This window comes from Anarhichas minor, unplaced genomic scaffold, assembly GCF_050575085.1.
Source record: "Anarhichas minor isolate MPS153535 unplaced genomic scaffold, ASM5057508v1 ptg000051l, whole genome shotgun sequence".
Classification (NCBI taxonomy): Eukaryota; Metazoa; Chordata; class Actinopteri; order Perciformes; family Anarhichadidae; genus Anarhichas; species Anarhichas minor.
This window is the reverse complement of record NW_027466497.1, coordinates 3,716,168-3,736,436: the sequence shown is the minus strand read 5'-3', so window position 1 is coordinate 3,736,436 and position 20,269 is coordinate 3,716,168. Positions and strand designations below refer to the sequence as shown.

The 20,269-nt window shown below is 42.3% G+C and overlaps 2 protein-coding genes across 2 annotated transcripts; one reads left to right on the top strand and one right to left on the bottom strand.

Moving 5' to 3' along the window:
- Positions 1-427: 427 nt before the first annotated feature.
- Positions 428-12,139, bottom strand: anln (anillin, actin binding protein). The gene is made up of 24 exons (XM_076112935.1): positions 12,122-12,139; positions 10,677-10,827; positions 10,140-10,568; positions 9,537-9,865; positions 8,966-9,320; positions 8,313-8,521; positions 8,100-8,210; positions 7,893-8,004; positions 7,231-7,526; positions 6,985-7,124; positions 6,750-6,891; positions 6,457-6,592; positions 5,823-6,005; positions 5,456-5,582; positions 4,975-5,023; positions 4,728-4,781; positions 4,577-4,621; positions 4,334-4,366; positions 4,209-4,227; positions 3,980-4,092; positions 3,283-3,369; positions 3,063-3,170; positions 2,169-2,341; positions 428-1,924 (listed from the first exon to the last, which is right to left on the bottom strand). The coding sequence occupies exons 1-24, from the start codon at positions 12,137-12,139 to the stop codon at positions 1,810-1,812; spliced, it is 3,534 nt and encodes a 1,177-aa protein (XP_075969050.1). The 3' UTR covers positions 428-1,809.
- Positions 12,140-13,576: 1,437 nt separating this feature from the next.
- matcap2 (microtubule associated tyrosine carboxypeptidase 2) lies at positions 13,577-19,838 on the top strand. Its single transcript, XM_076075334.1, has 7 exons — positions 13,577-13,601; positions 15,027-15,679; positions 16,382-16,525; positions 17,642-17,774; positions 17,989-18,294; positions 18,424-18,521; positions 19,680-19,838. Exons 1-7 carry the CDS (start codon positions 13,577-13,579, stop codon positions 19,836-19,838), a joined length of 1,518 nt encoding a protein of 505 aa, XP_075931449.1.
- The last annotated feature ends 431 nt before the right edge of the window (positions 19,839-20,269 follow it).

The following is a 20,269-nucleotide window of genomic DNA, read 5'->3' as shown; positions in this document are numbered from 1 at the left end:
TATATATCTATATCTATATCTATATATATATATATATATTTTTATGATATTCTATAATATATTTTATTACATACTATGCTGACTTTTTCTTGACATTTTATGACTTCCTATACTATGACCTTTTATGTCTTATTTCATGACACACCACTTTATTATACTTTGATTACTTTTTATGAAATACTACCATGAATTGTTAGTGACATACTATACTATATGTTGACTTTTTTTTTTTTTTTTTTTTTTTACATACTTTACTATGATATTTTCACAAATATATATATACACACTGACTATTTTTATGACATACATCTTTATGACATACTGTATAATGACACTATACTATGACTTAAAAACTAAAAAGTAGCATTTTTTTTTTTTTCATTTTCTAGTACACGAAAGACACATTAAAATACCTCAGATCTTAAAACATATTTTAGACTCAATTTAATGTTACATTTCAATAAAATGACAAAAGGAACTTCAGCATTAGTAACCTGGTCCGTTTTGGTCAAAGCAGGCATTTATTGAAGTCTCATAGAAGCACAAAGTGAAGAACTGAAGTGTGCTAAAGTACCCGCTGAGAGCCCTTATACATCTCCTGCTCCCTCATATTCGTCATGATGAAAAGGTATGCAGAGGGTAAGCAGAAAGAATACATCTGGTGTACGTTGTATTCTACAGCAACATGATGAAAAAGCACTTTTACTTCTACTGAAATTACATTTACCAACACACTGTGAGGTCTGTTACATAAGCAACGCAGACGTTGTGAAGTTTAAAATGTTTTGTGATCGCACCATCTGCTGCAACGCCACATACTTCTGATAAAATCTCTTAACGCGCAACTAAAAATAAATGAGTCCGTCTCCTTTTAAAATAAATATATCTGTACTTTGACAGAATGTACAGGGTACATGAGCCCGCCGTATTGTTTTCAAAGCGCTGTGTTTGCAGCCATTAACAATGTCGACCATTGCTACATACACCAAAAATGCCAATCTGATGATCTTCTGCGTAGATGAGCCGTTTTAAAAACAGCGGGCAATACCGTAAAACAAATATATAGGTTTCAGCATATATGCCAAGAAGTATTCAAAGCTCCAGTAACACGTGTGATTTACAGCTGTAACAAATGTTAGTGACGCATTTACATAAAATCAATGTTGGTGAGGTTCTAGCGTAGTCTATGTAACAGACCTTACCCGTGGTTATCCAAAACTCTAACTTCCACACCGAAACAAAGACACAAACACTTAACATCACAACTAGATTGAAAGCTGGGGTACAACTGCATGACAATGGAAAAACGTGTGAATCCTGCCGCAAGTTATGAAAGCCAATATATAAAGTAAAAACTCACCAAAAGTCTCAGTATTGTTCTGTGCTGCCATGCAGGATAAAATGAGATAAAACTGTGGCGCCTCAGTATTCATCTGTAATTATAACATCATTTATATACATTGATTTCAGCCTTGAAACCAAATAATTTAAAGCCATGCATTGTGTGTCGAGGACACTAAATATTGGCATTAATATAAAAATGTGGCAACTCACCAACACCCAGAAACACTAGAATATCAAACCAGTGTGGAAATGTAGTATAAATATAGTGCCAAACCCCGACTCCTACACAAAATACTGAAATGTCTCGATGGCTTTATTTACCTACGCCTCTGATCTTTAACTTATGTGTCTGATCACTGATAATATTTAACAATTGGCATACTGTATTGCACTTTGTGATTGCATGCGTCACTGATAATGAAAGGCCCAAGCGATAGCAGGGCTGGCTGTGACAGAGTGCGGTGATTACAGTGGCCTGTAACAGGCGTCCGGTTGCCACATACGCAGATCCACCACGATCTGGTTCAGCTTCTTCATCCACAGATTCCTCTCGTCCTTAGTGTCTGCACTCAGCCAGTTTCTGCACAGAAGAACGTCACTGTTATTTATAGACACTTTTTATTATACGTCAGACGGTCTTTGTTTAGTTTGATAGCCGCGATTTAATAAAGTGGAATAGTTCTTTGACGAGGATGTTGTAACGGATGTCAGCTAAACATCGTTTATCTCGCTTCTTAACTTTGAAACTGACCGATGCATTCCACTTTAAAATGAAGCCTACTTTCCAATGTGGTGCAGCCCTGATGACAATGGTAGCAACTTACTTGGTGACACACATGGTGTTCTGGCACTGGCTGACGAGTGTTTCTTTGTCATCCTCTCTTCGTGGTCTGACTGTGATGAGCTCAAATGTGTGGGGTCTGGCACAGAACTCCCGGTTGGCTGGTTCCACCTTATTGCTGGTGCAGTTAGCCAGGCTGATGCGGCCGATGGGATTCTGACAGAAGGAAGAAAGAAAGAAAGAAAACAAACGAGGTGTTTAAGACAAACGCAACATTTATATCATATATATTAATTCAGATTTGACCTCATGTCACAAGGAGACGGCTACAGGCGACACACTTTTAAGAAGATAGACCTATCTTGAACATTGACCTCGTGGAGACTGTTTTACTTTCTTAAATCAACTGGAAGAGAATATCAAGGCTGGACCAAACCCTCCGCTCTGGTGATATGTTAACTAGCGATAAACACGAACACTTGGGCATTTCATTTGACCTAAAATGATACAATATTATGAAATGGTATCTGAGAAAAAGTAACAATTGTAAAAGTTGACTAACATGTGATGTCTTAAGAGTTCCCTGATGCCAGTGTTTGGGTCTAATGGCACGGTGTGTATCTTTTCATTTGCCACTTATCTAGCGTAAACACACGCTCAATGGACAGCAATCCACAGCCTCATGAAAACACACCAGTGTGCAAGTTGCAGACAGCCATAAGAGCTTTTCACTCAATAAAACATGTTTATTTGTAAAGCTGTGGGAGGCTCACACAGCTTGCTCTGATATATGCCACATTTATGGCAAATATGCCAGGGTTGAAATACATATTTATTTCAATGTTAACTAATATCTATACACACAAAAAACAGGAACCACCGAGGTAAAATAAAGGAGCTCAATAAAGAGCGTTTCGCTGTCGAAGAGCTCAGTTACCTTGCGCTTCTCATCGTCTGGGTAGGTCCAGTAGGAGATGCAGTATCCCGACAGGACACACCACCTCCTGTGCCACGCTCCAAATCCACTCACATCTTCAAACATCGTCTAGAGGAGAGGGCAATTCAAATGACAACATATTTGTATTGTGACATAGCAGATCAATACCAGCCTCGGCGTTAGTTAATCTGTGGCGATGATTTGATCGGCCTGCGCTCACCAGGAAGCCCTTCTCCTCCACTTTGGAGCCAACTTCACACTGCATCTTGAGGTAGACGTGGCCCTCCAGAGGGCACAAGAATGGCACCTTGAGGCAAGAGTACAGACGCTTCATTAAAAGCTCCATGGTCACCATTCATGTAATGCTTAACGTCACAAGACGGGGTTAAACGAAATAAATAAAGGTTACGATGTCTCAAAGATGGTTAAAAATCATAGACAGTGACCAAAGGCAATAAAAACAAATGTTAGCGTCACAATGCAGTTAAACGTATTCCTTGTTATCGTGTGTTCACCGTCCTTCCCACACAAACAGAACAAAAAACAGGGCAAGTAGTAACCTTGGTATGAAACATGTCACTGAGTAGTTCTCTTTCACTTCCTTCATATATGATCTAAAAGAAAGATATTAAGGGAGATGAACGGGTGCAGAGGGAGAACAAACACGGTCACTGAGAGTCTCTGTGAGGCCTGACGTAAAGATGCGACTACGATCCAAGTGAGCCTCGTGTGGGCATCACACATACAGCATGGACACTGTGCCTTCAGACTAAGGCCCGTCGCATACGAAATGCAGAGAATAGAAGAAAACGTAAGTGCTCTAAAAGGGAGAAGGTGGAAAAAAGGGACACGAGGACATTTATAAAAAAAATAAATAAAAAAATAAAAAAAAAAGGTGACATTAATAGTTTCTATACCTTCTCCAAAGGAAATTTGTTTGTCCCGATAGAGGCCAGGGTGAGCTTGTGTGATCCGACCAGGACGAAGTTACTGGTGCGAACAGCATTGGGGCCTCCTGGACTGGCCACAACTACACACAGAAAGGATGACATCATTAAAAAGGGAGATGCATGAGATGTAAAAGGCGTCGAATACATTTCACTCAACAGAACAAATAGTTTTAGATTTAATATTTTTTTGACCTACCTGGTGTGTGGACACTTTTCTGCAAGACAAGAGATGAAACCAGCAAATTAAAATACAAACGTCGGGCAGATGAGAAGTTACATTCTGATATATAATTATAGAGAAAATACATCTGAAATACTTACAGTGATGGCGAGGAATCTCTTTGGCGTGATCGCCTGGACAGATAGAAGTAAAGCAAATAATTAAAAAGTATTATTTGGGAGCGACAGTAACTTGTCTGGAGGGAGATGTCCGTTAACATTTCTCTCCCCCACACGAAACGACCACCTGAAGCTGTGCAGAGAAACAGTGACTTTCTTCAGACTCGGCCCACACAGTGCACACCCACCAACATGTGAGGGATTTAATACAGAAACTGTTCATACCGACATACACATATAATGGGCCTCATGAACCTCTCTCCATATTATCTGGACACACACACACACACACTTTAAGTATTAACAAAAGCTCCATGATTGACTGATCACGTATTTTCCATTTGGTAAAAAAAAAAGAAGCAAATTAAGGATTTACCTTTGACTTGCTGGGTTTCTTCTTCTTGTCACTGCAGGCGTCACGCTTCTGCACCTGAAGACGTCACGAGTTAATACACAAGATCATAATGGATCAGATGTCAGTAACTCTAGATTGCGGCTCAATAATACATCTTTGATGTGGAGGGGGAGAAAAGTAAAAGCAACTGAAGCCCAGTAAATATAGTGGATATGTGGTCAGAGCCTCATTATTCTGCTCTCTGTAAACCCTGATGTAAGACACTCACCAAGCAATAGACCTCAACAGCAATATCAAAGTCACTGGAGACGTCAGATCTGAAAGTGAGGAAGAAGAGGGACAATTAAGATCAACATGAGTACACCAGTATGAGATCTGTTGAACAGGAAGTGGTTACATTTCATGTGTCGGAATCTGGAGCTGTACCGAATGTCGTGTTTTTTACGCTAGCTTCTGTTGAGGTTTTGGAATGAAGCTTTGAATGTCTGTCGTCACATTTTATGACGAAATCACCTTACGGAAAAATTAAAAACCCTCGAACAAAATCCTCAATTTGAATAAAGTGATTCATCGGATTAAATCAGTTCATCTTTTTTGTTATTTAATGATCTTTCTTTGATGAATATGACTCGTCAGTGCCTCCTCATCATGCGTGTTCGGTAAGCGAGACTGCATCTGAATCACAATCACATAATACTCATTCGTTATAAAATGATGTTGTTTCATATGAGCAGGAGTGCAGGGCTTACATGGTGAACTTGGTGGGGAAAGCCAGGGTGTCCCCACTCAGGCCCTGGTGGGTGCTGGCTAAAGGTGTGGCCACAGTGTGCTCTGCTCCCGCACGAATCATCAAGAAGAACGAATGTTTGGCCGACTCTGAAATAATCAAGATAGAAAAATAGCATCAATTTAAAGCCCACATTTAAGACACAATGGGTGATTTACAATATTGAGCATTAGTGACAACTGGGCCCTGTTGCAGAAAGCAGGATTACTGAAATCTGTTTGTTAAACCTGATTTCTAAAACAGGGCCCTGATGTCTGGAGAGAAAGTTGAACAACAGTGGAGTGTTGCTTTAAACTACTGAACTGTGGTTATAAGCTTTTTGAGCCTACCTGGCTTGTTGGCAATGGAGCAAACAAAGTCTGCCTTGAGAGGCAGGCGCAACTCCTGCAGGGTGATGGAGCCCCTGGAGGCAGACATGCTAGAAGGTTCTGGGGCTGCAGAGGCCTTCTTATGGCCCTTTGGGTCTCCTTTCAGACGGTCCAGCTCTGCCTTCAACACCTCCCTCCTCTCCGCTAAGAAAGTCAAAAGGACAGAAAGTCAAGCGTTGATACTACTGAATCCTAAAGATAGGGGCTGATGGGCTGTAGTGGTGGTGTTGTATTGTGGCCAAGAAGTGGCAGCATGAATGTATTTTGCATTGCATATAACACTTTGAGTGGTAGCTTTCATTATTTTTGTACACTTGCGTGGTCTCAGATATGTCCACGTGTTGAATTATTTTTTCACATGCATAATTAAATTGGTTAGTGACAGTTTAAGTTAACCTTGTGCCTCACTTAAAAAAAAACAAATTGCTCTGAAGTCCAAAAAACTGCCATAAAATGATAGATTCATTTTATTTTACATACAAGAATGTAATTGTCTCCTGTATACTAAATGCAAGGTTCCCCCAAAATATGTCCTTAGTGAGGCACAAGGGTTAAATATAAGATCCCAATTTGTTTGATGTCTGGATCGACTCACTTGCCACCAGCAGCAGCCTCTCTGCCTCAGCCTCCACCTGGGATCCTCTGCCATGCTCTTCATCCGTGCAGCAATTCAGTGCCTGACTGGCCTGATGAATGACTGTCTGCTGCAGGTTCACCTCATTTGTCAGAATCTAAAGAAACACAATAGAGCGTTAGAAATGTTTGCCTTCCGTATGATGAATATGTACTTCAAATCAGGTCCACATGAAAACGTAACACTCATACTGTAAGCGTGCTGCAGGGAACAACATGTGGCATGAATCAAAGTTCAAAGTATTTATTCCAAACCTTCATCTTCTGTTTGATACTGGAGAGACCGGATCCTCTTGGTTCCTCCGCTCTGTGAGAAACGTCCTCTTTTCTCACGATCACCTGTTTCACGGTTGGTCTCTCGGTCTCTTTCACCCGGATGGACCTGTATGCATCGATGCTAGCACACACAGAACACAAGCGGATGAGATTTCCTGCAAACGACGACAGCCGACTTCAATCCATCCAAGTGACATTAAACGGGAGCACTTACCTATATGGCAATTTGTGGTCCTCGTCCAACGCCTCTGAGGAGGCAGTCCTTACTATGTTGGTTCTCTGGAACTTGCTGGGTTTGGAAACATTGCCTGGAGTGTTGCTCTTCACGAGGAACGAGCTGGCTGGAGTTGACGTCTGCACAGACAACATGAAGAAAATGTTTTTGTTAAGAGGTTGTCCGTCTAATTTGCCTCACGTTTACTCTAACAGGAAGTAGATGCAAGTGGTAAAGGGAGCCTACCATCATTCGTCTCTCTGGACTCTTCACCACCTCTGCCAGTGGAGTGAGGAGGGACATGGAGGAGATATTCAAAGCATCTTCCTCCTCATCCTCATCATCACTCTGGTCCAGGGCTCTATCAAACAGCTCGTTGATAACAGCAGAGTTGATGGACTGGTCCACATTCATCTCTATCTCCCTGACCACCTCCTCGTCTTCTTCTTCTGTGGTTTCATCAGTTGTTTTCTCTACAGTATGGTCGACCACCCTCAGAGGACTGGATGTTGATGTGGGAGGCGAGAGCATCAACACAGGACCTGATATTTCACACAATCTTAGTTAGAAAACATTACACTGAACACCTCGACCAAAACTAGTAAAATCTTAAATTTCCTGTGACATTGAAAGCAACCATTTAAAAATGTAATGAACAACTTTAAGACTAAACACAGAGTTTAAGAGGTTTGGTAATACACAGCTCTTTGCTCAATCCTGGATTAATAAAAACTCGGGAACACACATAATGACGGTGAATCCTAACTTTTTACGTGAGGCACAGCTCGCAGCTTTAATGAGAGCCCTAATGGATGACAGAACAACTGCCAATGCTAGTAACTGATCACTGAAACATATGGACACAAACAAATAGAAATGTCCAAACATAAATATGAAATGTTGAATACCTGGAGGAGGGCACTTCGTGGGTGTGTCTATACTCTCAGAAGAAGGTGCTGAGGGTTCATCCCGAGGCTCACATCGGGGAACTTCAGCCTCCACGGGCTTGTCAAGCTGTTCCTAAAAAGCACATTTTTTATTAAATATAATCTTGCATTTTCTATGAAAGCATGACTATATTGTGAGATTTGTGTGTCAGATGCTTATTGGCCAACCTTGATGTCAGTGTTTTTATTGGCTGTTGCTGCTTCTTCGTTATTTTTCCACATATTGTTGTTCCCCTTCTGAAAGCGATTCCGAATCTGAGCCAGCTCAGACTCTCGCTCCTGAAATTAGTTTAAAAAAAATAAAATGTTAATATCGTGATATCAAACAGAATGACTGCAACAATAAGAGGATACACCTTAGTATCTGTAACATTCATTGACCTGCTTCTGTCTTTGGGTGAGATCAGCAGTGGTTGTGTTTGCAGCTCGGGCGGCTCTGAGCCTCTCCTGCACCAGTCTGGTGTTTGGTGTGACGGATGATGGAGTTACAGTGGGAGTCTTGCACTGGGCAGCACCCCCAGCTGGGGAGCTCTGGTTGGTGCTGCGCTCCTGGCACCTCTCTCCAAAGCGCTCCAGGAAAGACTTCACACCTGTTGGGAATGAAGAGAAGAAATATATCAAATTTCTTCATACACGTGGAGGAAAAAAGAAAATACTAAACTAAACAAATCTAGCTATTAATATTGCCGGCTTGTGCATATCAGAAAAATACGAGTTTGGGTGTAAATAGAAAATGGAATACTTGGCCAAAACAACACCATGGACATACTTCAATTTGCGCGTGGACATGTATATATATATATATATCTATCATAGGCCGATACGCACGTATCATAATCGGTATCAGGAAGGAAAAAATGGTCTCGAAACATCTCTAATGATACTTAACATTATATTATACAACCTAAATTGTTTTTTCAAGTAATTCAGTAACTCTGACACAGGACATCTTACTTTTACTGCCACTTCTACATAAGAAAAAAAGACTGACTTTATAAAAAATAAGTCAAAAAAATAATTGCAACACGACTCACCAGGTGTCCCAGCAGTGGCCATTTCCTGAGGGCCAGAGGGGCCAGCAGTGGTGGGCTTGCCGCGGAGTTCTGGCTTCTGGGGGCTGGAGGTGAGACCCCTAGAGAAGGCCTGATTCTTCAGGGGACTTTGAGGCACTGATGTTGAGGAGGAGGGACCAGCCTTCTGGGGACTGGATGAGAAGGCTTTTCCCTGGAGGGAACTCTTCTGGGGACTAGGGGGGAAGGTCTCCCCCTGACTGAACATCTTCTGAGGACTGATTCCTGCTGACTTAAGTGCCGGCCTGCCTGCAGGAATGTCAGCCTTCTGAGGGCTTGGGAGAATCACTCGGCTCGGCTTCGCTGGACAAATCAGAACCTGTTAAGAAGACATGCAATAGTTTTATTCATAAAGCAGATTCAAAAACAACACAAGTTGGGGGCGTCCTGGTGGTCTAACTAGGCATTTAGAACAAAACAAACATGAAAGCTGCTGCATTGACAGAGGCATGTTGCTTCAGTGACACCTCGTACTAAATGACACTCAGATATAACTGCTTATGCTGAAGAAAAAGACAATTTCAGGTAAATCTACCTGAGAGCTGGGTGTAGACTTGATGCTTCCTGTTGAACTGGCCACCACATGGCCTGCAGCACTTGGTTTAGTGCCGGCAGCCACCGCAGCGTCTCTGACTGCTAACTTATGAACCGCTGTACCAGGCTTCTGTTTTGCAGTCTCAATGGGAATGTTAGCATGGCTCAGGTCGTCTTCCCAGGTTCCAATGGTGGCGGCGAGGTTGGCGAGTCGGCCTCTCCTCCCAACGGGAGTTCCTGAGGACACGGGGGGGACGGCAGCTGGTGGGACCTCAGCTGGTTTCTTCAATGGGGACAGGGAGGTGCAGTCTGGAACTTCATCAGAGGAGTCTGAAAAGGGGGCAAAATGTTTGATATGGACAGGGACAAACTATATGACAGAGAGACGTATGAAAGAATGGACAGCACACACCCCTTTACGACTACAATTGACAAACTACAGTCAAAAAACAATCCAGTTGTGTGTTTTGTTATTGTGGTGTGATGCTTCCTTTTTGTTTACCCCTTGATTATAGATTGTGTCTTTAAATATTTTACATGCGTTTGATGAAAACCAAAATAAATGAAGAAAGATAATCTCAACCAGCAAACATAATATCCGTACCATCACCATCCCAATACTTTCTCTGCTGTGCTAGCCTCTGCAGACGAGACCTCATGCCAGCAGCAGGTGGAGCTGCGACTTCCACCAGGTGCTCCTTGTTCCCCTGCCAGGCTGAACTGGCAGGCGCCATCTCTACTTCTCTGCTCCTCGGAGGATTAGGAGCTGGGGTCATTTTCTCTGGCTCTGGAGTTTTCTGCTGCCCTGGCTGAGGCTGGACAGCAGGCCGGGTAGCAGTCTTCTCCAGGGAGGAGGAATGACGAACGCTGGCAGGCCCCACCGGGGGTTTCTTGTCTGTGGGAGGATCCGCGAGCACAGGAGCAACCGCTCGTGTCGTCACTGGCTCCTGGTTTTCCTCACCGGCTGCAGGCGAGGCATTTTCCTCTGAGCACCTGCGCTTGGAGGGAGAAGGCCTGGAGGACACCTGTGGAACTGGGAGGAAGTGACAGGGAAACATAAGCAAGGAGGAGAGCTGCAGCTCACTGGTCAAACTGACAGGACAAGTCTCGGCAGACAGCAATCCAACACATGTGTTCGTACCTTTATCAGTGACTGGCTCACTGATCACACTATTGGTGTCAGCCAGCGGCTCTCTGGGCCGTTTGACCATCTGTCTGTTGGCTGCATTTGGTCTCTCTGCCATTTTCTTCTGCAGATTCTCTCTGCGAGCCCGAGTCCGCTCCAACAGTTTCTGGTTTGACATAAAAAAAAAACAGTTACGATGGCTGCTTTACACTTTCTGAGGAAGGACAGAATGACATCAGAATCTATATATATATATAATTGTTTTTATGACCAGAAACCTGAAGAAAACAACATTTTCAATTGGAAAGCTTGTTTCCACTATTTTCCAAAGAATCATGAAAAACGACATGAGGCTAACGGTGCTATGAAAACTGATCTTTAACTATGTTGTGCCATAGAATTTGAGACTCAGACCTCTTTTATAATCACACTTGTGAGACTTGCAGTTAGTCTGTGTATTGGTCAAAATATGCTGATTCTCTGTCCCAAATATCTGCTGGATCTGTAAATGCAAATGTTTGGAAAAAGGGCAGAGCACATAGACGGTCTCTATGTGAGCTACTAACAGGCAACACAGACACGTAAAACAATCCTTCACCAGAGATAAAAAAGGCTTCTGTTTGGTTGCCCTCTTGATCCCTTTTTCTTCTTTCCTTAACGTGACATGCCCTTCCCTTGGTCTCACAATCTGATTTACTGTCTGTTAACTGTTCAAGCCCAAACACATTCCTGCGGCTGCACCGCCTTCACAGTGTGGAAAACTTGAAGTCACATTTAATAGCATTCCTCAGGAATGAGACACTCCTGCATGTAGTTCCTGGATTTGAAATTTCAAACTCTACTGGCTCAGATACTGGAGTAACAAGAAATGCAGTTAGAAAGAGGAAGACAAATTCTAGTATAAGCTTGTAACAACAGCATGAGTGCATGAAGGCAAAGAGAGTGTTGGACACTTTCCAGTGCTGACACATACCATTGCCTTAAATGGAGGCAAAGCTGTTTGATTTGAATAACAGTCATTGCTGGAGTGAAATGAAGAAGTAAAAAAGTGAACTGGTCAGGCAGAAGCCTGGCTAAATTAGACAACGTAATGATTGCGAAATGGTCAAACATGTAACCGTAACGTTAGAAAACTTAAGTTACATAATAGTTACAGCTAGCTGTTAGAAGATTGTGGTGAATTACAAAGCTAACTGTTAGTTGTTATTTTTATTTGTGGTTGCAGACAACTGACAAAACAAAGACACAACACGTGATTTTTTTTTCCATTGTACATATTATCATACAATACAATTCTGCATAGAAATGTAAACATACGACACATTATTATGGAAGTAAACAAGTTAAGTCTCCTGCCATAATTAGGACATGGGAAATGTTGTGTTAGCATTAGCAAGTAACGTCAACCTTACGTTAGCTAACAGCTAACGCTACATAATATCTGCCGTTAGTTAACTTACCTCAGTAAATGGATCCATTTCGGACAGTTTATCCCTATCGATCACTATTTAAACAACGCTGTTAAAGTGCTGTACGTGTACACAAACGGTGAGGAAGAGCTGGGCGGCTCTCAGCTTGTCTTCTTCTCTCTTCTACAGTCTCTGCAACGAAACAAGTGTTCAAATTTGAATTTCAGCGCTGGACCTACTGCGCATGCACTAACAGTTGGAAGCCCTTGAGGAACCAATCAGAATCAAGGAGCCTTGGACAACCTATCACAGCCTGGGTGCGTGGTCACGTTACAAGAAGGCGTCACTCCATGATGCACTTCACATGTTTTATGAATCAGTCTTCTGTGTATTCAAATGATAAAGCGGTTAAAACGTACGCTGACCGAGTTCCCTTCGTCGTCTGCAATGTGATCTGCAACATGCACAACATATACACTTATAGACAAGTTTTTTGTAGTTTCCACTGTTTAACTGTACAACTTACACCAAAAAAGATGAGCAGATATGCTAGAGAAAATATGTTGTGTTTCCATTAAAAAGTCCCCATGTTTTGTAAAACATGCGAAACATAAAAAAAATCTGTGCATACAAACAATTCTTCTGTCTGTATATATACTATTTACAGTTATACTTTAGTTATTGTGGATTTTTTACTTTTTTACTTAGTTAATATTCTTTAATATTTATTACTTATTTACTTATTTATAATACTTGTTTTGATCTTGTTTTTATTATGTCTCTTGTTTGCACTATCCACTATGCTGCTGTAATCCTGTAAATTTCCCTGCTGCGGGACTAATAAAGGATTATTTTATCTTATATCAAATCCTGCATTAACTTTTCAATTCATCAGTTTAGTCAAAAATTCAAATTGCAAGTTAGTGTTACATGTTAAATGTCATGACTATTAATAACAGGAAGTGTCAGTATGAACTGAGTAATTTGCTATCCCCTGTTATCCCCTGTATATGTGTGCCTTCAAATAAATAAATAAATATATATGTTATAATTACAAGTCATTTTACAAATGCCAGCAGGACAAAAGTATTGTCTAGAATGTCTTTTTTTTCATGTTAATAACATTACATTGAATTGCTGTGAAAATTGGCTTCTTTCAGGTGCAGCCAGTCCATAGAAAACTACAATCATAGCGTCTACTCACATTATGTCTACGTTTGAAGTGCTAAATCTGAATCTATTGGCAAATAGATAAATTCCGAAATACAAATACTCTCAAGTGTCTCAACCTTTCCTCAAAGGGACTACATTTCCCATGAGTACCCACGTGTAATACGTGTAAGGTAGTCATCAACGAAACCTTGGAAACAGATCAGGTGACCGTTCTACACAGACAGCTCTACTCCTGTCAGTGTGGCTGTAGCTCGGTTGTAGGCGGTGTTCTTCATGTCAGCTCAGCTGTGGTTTTTAGGTTTATTTACAGACGCCTTAACGCCTTAACAGAGGATGCTGGAGTCAATTAAAGTAACAGGTAATGTTGCATTTATCTTGTGTTTCTCTTATTTTCCCGTGCCCGTAGCTAGGAGCTCAATGATTTAAAGAAATCGGCGACATTAATAACTGAATATGATACCTTAATAATGGCCATTATGGGAATTTGAAACTAAAATATGAGCTCCAGAAGGCTAATGTGAACATAATAAACTCATTATCACTGGGGAAATTGAGTATATTTTAAGAAAGCATGAATGTATTCATTACTTTACATTATATTGTATCTTATATATTATATTGTTTTTTTTTAAATATCTATTTAAATCTGCTTTTAACCTGTAAAGTCAGTTATGTATGTTTTTTTTTTTTCCGTGTTGTCCCTTACTGTTATGATGTCATCTATTTTGTTTTTATTGTAATTACTTCCATTGTTTCTGTTTTTACCAGAAATACAAATAAAATGTATTATTATTATATAACCTATTTTGTATTTTACACATTTGTGTTGTAAAGACTTGTGGTAGATTGATAGTGAGCTTACTCAGTGCTGACTCATGCTGATGACTGCTAATCATATGCTTTTTATTGATAATCGTGCATCATCAATGCACTATTGATGTGATGGAGACGCTTGAGCATTGATTCATTTTGTTGTGCAGTTCAACCACATTCAGTTTCACGACTGTGTTCGCTGTCATACATTTAATTTCATAAAAGGTAACTGGTGAAAATGAACATTCACACACCCAGTATCCACTAGATGGGGATTCTGGGTTGGTTACTCATTTGCCTACAGTGTGATATCAGAGTAGCCTATCATGTCAGGTGAATGTGATTGATGGAACACCCAGCTGATGTGTTAGGTAATAGTGTTTGATTTGGTGGCTGAGCAAAGCCAAGGAAGCTCCAATGTGTCCTCGGTCGCTCTTCCAATCATTGCTGCGCTTGTTGAGGTCATTAGTTTGTGCTCTCTGTGGCTGCACGGATTCCGCCTCAGTGCTCCTGTCCGAACAGAGTGCCAAGCTCTGACTGTGATGATGTTCCAGGTCACCTTACTGGAAACCGCAAAGCCTCGCACTCTGACTCCCGTGCTTTACTGTCGGTCTCTGGAGACAAGATGAGAATAATTTCCTCTGTGATGGCACAGCAGCATGGAACTGAATGGTTATTCGAGTCAGATCACATCATTATGATCGTTAAGAAAAAGTGGGGAAAGATAGTTGCTACTTTGGAGTTTAAGTTCACCGCACTGATTGCAAGTTTTGATATATACATATACTGTATATTATTAACTTGTTTTTTTTAGCTTGGCATTGGAATATATCTATTTGTATCCTTCCTTGATAAGAGGATTACTCTATCCAGCTATCTGTAAAAGGTCTGCACGTGAAGGTGATCCTAACGTAAGCAGCAAACACATTCACTGTCTTCTCTGACTGGTCTCTCATCTTTCTTCTTTCAGAAAGACTCCACTGGCCAGAAGTAGAAATGTCCAAAAAGTACATCTTAAACTCAGTGAGTCCAAGCCAAGTGTACCTGGAGAAGATTTCTTCCAGTGTCCTCAAAGACCTCTTCAGCACTGGCTCCAGCAGCTACAACGTCCTGCTGCAGGTTGAGGAGAAGAAGATTCAGAAGCGGCCCCCGTACAAGAGGCCAAAAACATCAGTGAAATGTGGCGCCACATGTAGTAGAAGAAACCGCCCAGTCATGGCTCCTAAAAAGTTGCGTGCACCAGAAAGTGTCTGTAAACCTGCACAGACAAATCGTGTTCTCTCAGGCAACTCCAATCACTCTAAGCCAGTAAGGAACATGGCAGTAGTGGGCAGCACCATGGGCCTAACCACACGTGCTGCCCCACAGCTGCGAAAAATGTGCACCCCCAATTCCCCCCGCACTAAACTGCCCTCGTTGCACAAAGCAGCAATCACACGGGAAGTGGAAAATGCCAAGAAGCTCTGCATCCTTACAGCCATCAAGCCGTCTAATGTTCAGAAAGAGAAGGCCACGTTTTTCAAGTCTGACTTCAACTACGATCCACAGTTCGAGTACAGCAACCCAGCCTCCCCAGTTGTTCTGGCACGGCATAGCAATGCCTCAGACCGCTTCCTCACACAGGTAAGGGTGTGTTTGTGTTGGGAACAATTGAATGATTTGTTTCATGATAAACACAGGTTTAACATAGGTCTCTGTGTTGCTCTGAAAGTATCAGAGGTGCTCCATTAAAGTAAAAAATGGGATAGAGAAACTGAAGAACCTACAGTCAGTAAGTGCAGAAGCCCACCAATTTTTTGGCCCCGAGGCAGTGACATGTCATTCATCAGATCTACTACAAAGTCCCTGGTGCATGAGCTTGCTGCAGAGCTGGCTGGTTTGAGATCAGCAACCTCACACATGCCAGCAGTCAAGCTGCACACTGTGATCACAGAGACTTGCTGCCAAGGCTGTTTAGCGTCAGGGCAGATCAGACCTGGTGCAGTGTGAGTGTGTTGACTAAGTGAAAGAGGAAAGTGGCTGGGATGAATTAGTTTGCATAGAACCTTGGGGGGGAACCCATAAGATGAAGAGAATTTGCCAATAAATTGCAACTTATCTACTTTTGCATTTGTTTTTTCCTCTAAATAAGTTGTCTGACTAACTGGTGGTTTGATTAAAACTTGATTGTCCGTTTGGGTTTCTTGTGTGTTTTTTTCTTTAGTAATGTAGCAGTTTTTGCCAAGTTGCCAAATACTGCATGTCCAACGCATCAACGACAGAAGGTGCCAAAACAGTCATTAGTCTCATGCAGCTTTCACGTTATGACCTTCTCGTCTCTTGTAGGCAGTGCGCATCATGGAGCTGGCCCTGCAGCGATATGGCAGCTATGAGAAGTTTGAGAAGGCCACCGGCGGCAACCTCCTCACCAAGAGTCGCGTCTGGCACAACATCAAGAAATACATGGAGAAGGAAGGCTGCGTGGGGGAGGTAAGAGGACGGGCCACTCAGGCTCTTTTGATAATGGAGATGCATTGCTGTTATTGTAGTTTACATTTGTTTCACAGATTGATTCAACCACAACAACAAACGTACACACATGTTCTGACAATTCCCACCGTAGAGTGTATTACACACAGTAAAGAAAGTCCCTAAGAGGCTGTAATTTGGAGCCTGGGATCTTTCTGTGGCTGCACTGCAGTCTGTGTCATGCTGAATTTGTACATCATCATTGCAGAGCAGCAGACAGCAGGGCATCAAAGGGAAAGAGCTCCAGGGAAAAGTAAGACCTTGCAGAAAGACGCGTTCACTGAAGTCATCCTGTTTGCAAGTTTGCTCGTGCGGAGCTGTGTTTATGTAACCCGTCAACAAAGACGATGTTACATCATCAAGTTATTAATGTTCCACTGAAAACATTACATCACACATACACACACCTTGTGTATGCGTGGTAAAGTCTTAATGGGTTTAGACATGCTAGACAGTGGAAATAAAATACAAGGGAGGGAATGGCACTAACAGAGAAACCCACCCAAAATACATTTTGTTGAGCCCAGCTACAAATGATAGAAGAAGATATTCCAGGAATGTAAAGCATCAGTGATTTTGGAGTAACTCAAATTATTAAGCGTCTGTATACTCACGAGGATCTGCACAGCGATCACACTGACATGATCTGAATGCAACACAAAATACTAATAAAAACAATCAGTGCTTCCTGAACAAGTCAGTCACACTATCTCACTATGTGAATCAGATTAAGTAGGTTAAGTAGATGCAAGTAGCATCATGTCGCCACAAGAAGTTAATATCTTGTCCCCTTCTTCATTGAAATGAATGGGAAGTACCTCGCTTTCGATGCGATCACACAGAAGTACTAGACATCCTTCTTCCCGGCGACGTTCTTCAGCTCCAACTGGGGAATTCCTACAAATGAACACACATGACACGGCTAACACAATAGCTAATCTTAGTGTTTTTCTTGTCATTATGTCACTAATGCGATATCGATAATGTCGGTAAGTGGTTGAAGTGGATTGGATAGGTTTAATGAAAATACAGCAAAAAGAAAAACGTAAAGTTAACGTTAATTCTATCTGTTGAAAGATCGTAGCCCAGGTGACAGACGACCTCCTGTCCAGAGCCTCCATGACGGTGGTGAACAGCAGACCCACACTCACCATCAACAGCTCCACTGCCAGAGAGCACTGGCTTGAAGGCATGCTGCGGCATGAGATCGGTGGGTACAGTAGCTCCCACACAGGACTTCTGTTGTATTCTTCATGTGGGGCTCCTGGAACATCTGATTGTATTTACTTAAAGATTGTATTTGGTATCAATACACTGTGTTATCAAACCGTTTTATGGATCTAATCGATGCAGTTTCTAGTAAAGTTGGCTTGAATTTGAACTTAAATACAACCATGTTAATAGTCCTTGTGACTGTCTACCAGGCACACATTATTTCCGCGGCATCAACAACTGCCACCAGCCATGGAGCAGCAGTGTGGGCAGGAAGAAGCACAACCTGAAGCCTCTGAACCCCACAGAGGAGGGCCTGGCCAGCATCCACAGTGTCCTGTTCAGGAAAGACCCCACGCTGTGGCGCGCCGCCCTGCTCTACTACACCGTCTACCAGGCCAGCCACATGTCCTTCTCCCAGCTCTTCCACAATCTGGGACGCTTCGTCCAGGACCCCAACACCCGCTGGGACTACTGCGTCCGGGCCAAGAGGGGCCAGACCGATACAGCGCAGCCAGGTCACTACGATTACACATTAGATTAGATGTAGAGACAATCTGAGATGATTCAAATGTGATATGTTTAAAATAACGTGAAAATATTGATATTAACCTTTTAAAATTATTTTGTCACCTCCCACATTGCAGGGTGCTTCAGTAAAGACCAGGTCTACCTGGATGGTATCCTGCAGATCCTGAGATACAGAGACAAGATCGACTTCCCACTGCTGATGGCTCTAGGAAAGGTGAGGTAGCTCAACTATCTCCATCTGGTTGTATTTGACAATTTACTGATTCACTAAGCAGCAGCTTTATTGAATGAATGCTTCCTGGATTATCCACAGGTGCAAGTCTTTGTATTAGATGCTTCAGTGCTGTCGTTCACAACCTGAATTAAGCCAGTGGCTGCTCCTCCCTGCCACTAGTTTCTCCTCGTCAATCAGTCGCTAGCTGAATCCAAATGTCCACCCTCTGACATCTTTCATATGTACCGTGATGTTTTCTGAATCTGGACATTTAAATGTAACCACCGTGTCCACCTGGTCTTGGTGGCAGCAAGGTAAGGTAGTCCAGGTATCCTTCTCCTAGGCACGTCCTCCTCCTGAGGTTTCCCCAGGGAGGTGTCCAATAGGCAGCAAAATCAAATGCAGTTACTACCTCAACCACATAAGCGCTGCTTGTAAGTGCAACTTCATTCTCTCGGTCATTACCCCAAAGCTTATTTTCCACTACAGTGTTGTACACAACAACCTACAAAGTGGTAAATACTAGTCGTGAACGTCTTCCCTTGATACCCTCCACTGCCGGGCACTTCTCTTTCCTGATATTTGCACAGCTTCCTCTTGAATTTCCTCAGTGATGATGCTTGTTCTGTATCAGAGTATCAGATTAGGCCTCATTGTTGTGCTGACAGTGTCCTGTAGGAAGGTGCATGAATTCTATATCTCACACACAGTTATGTTGCCATCAAAAGCTGCTTTCCTTCCTCGATTGTCCTGTTGGTGACATCATGTTTCTAGTAGTATCTCCTCTCTATCAATGCTCCTACGACACCACTATAGCAGAAAGTAACGGCAGAACAATATCATTTCTGACATTCAGTTGCTTGAAATAGAAGTTTAACTGCACAGAAGATGGTTACAGTTCAGATACAGAGTAAAGTGACTAGAAAGGCTGATGTGATAACCTCTCTAAGGAGGGAACAGACCGTGTTCTTCTGCTTCAAAGGGAGCTGAAGGCACTGCTGATTAAACTAGGTGCTAATTCCAGCTGTAGATGTGGAAGCTGATGTAAGAAGTGATGTGTCTTCAACAACCTGATCTCACAGAAACACGTGAAATGAAAGGGTGGCACGTGATCGCAGTGCAGCTGGTTGCTAATTCTTCTTTCTCCTGCGGGTTTAGGTGTCATTTGAAGACGTGGACCGCCTGAAAGCACTGGCTCAGATGGAAAACGTCCGCATCCCGCACTTCATGCAGGACCAGGCGAGGTATGCCGAGCAGCTGGAGGAAATCATGGCGGTGAACCAGCTGACTGACGAGGAGCTCAAGGCCATCATCTGAGCCAGCTCCGCCGCACAAACCTGCTCACACCTGAAGGGAACCTGTCGCACCACTGCCAGCCGTGGCCCGCATGCCTCAACACCATCATCTTGCATGGTAGCAGAGTGTGTGCAGCATGCTATAGTGCATGCAGTGTAAAGATAAATGCATTAGTTGACATTGGCTTTGAATTATAGATCTGTTATTGTCATATCTCCACTGATACAATCAGAGAATCATTTCAGTGTTGAGATAAGGGCTGGAAGTAGTTTATTGTTTTTACGAGTGCCAATACAATACCTGAATTGCTGATCAATACAGATATAATAACATTTTCTAAGCACTTGGTGCCAACGTTTTCTAACTTGTTAGTCTCTGATATTCAGTTTGGTCTTAGGTTTGGGAGGGCTTTTATTAATATCTCCTCCATAGCTAATGGTTTTAAAAGAGTT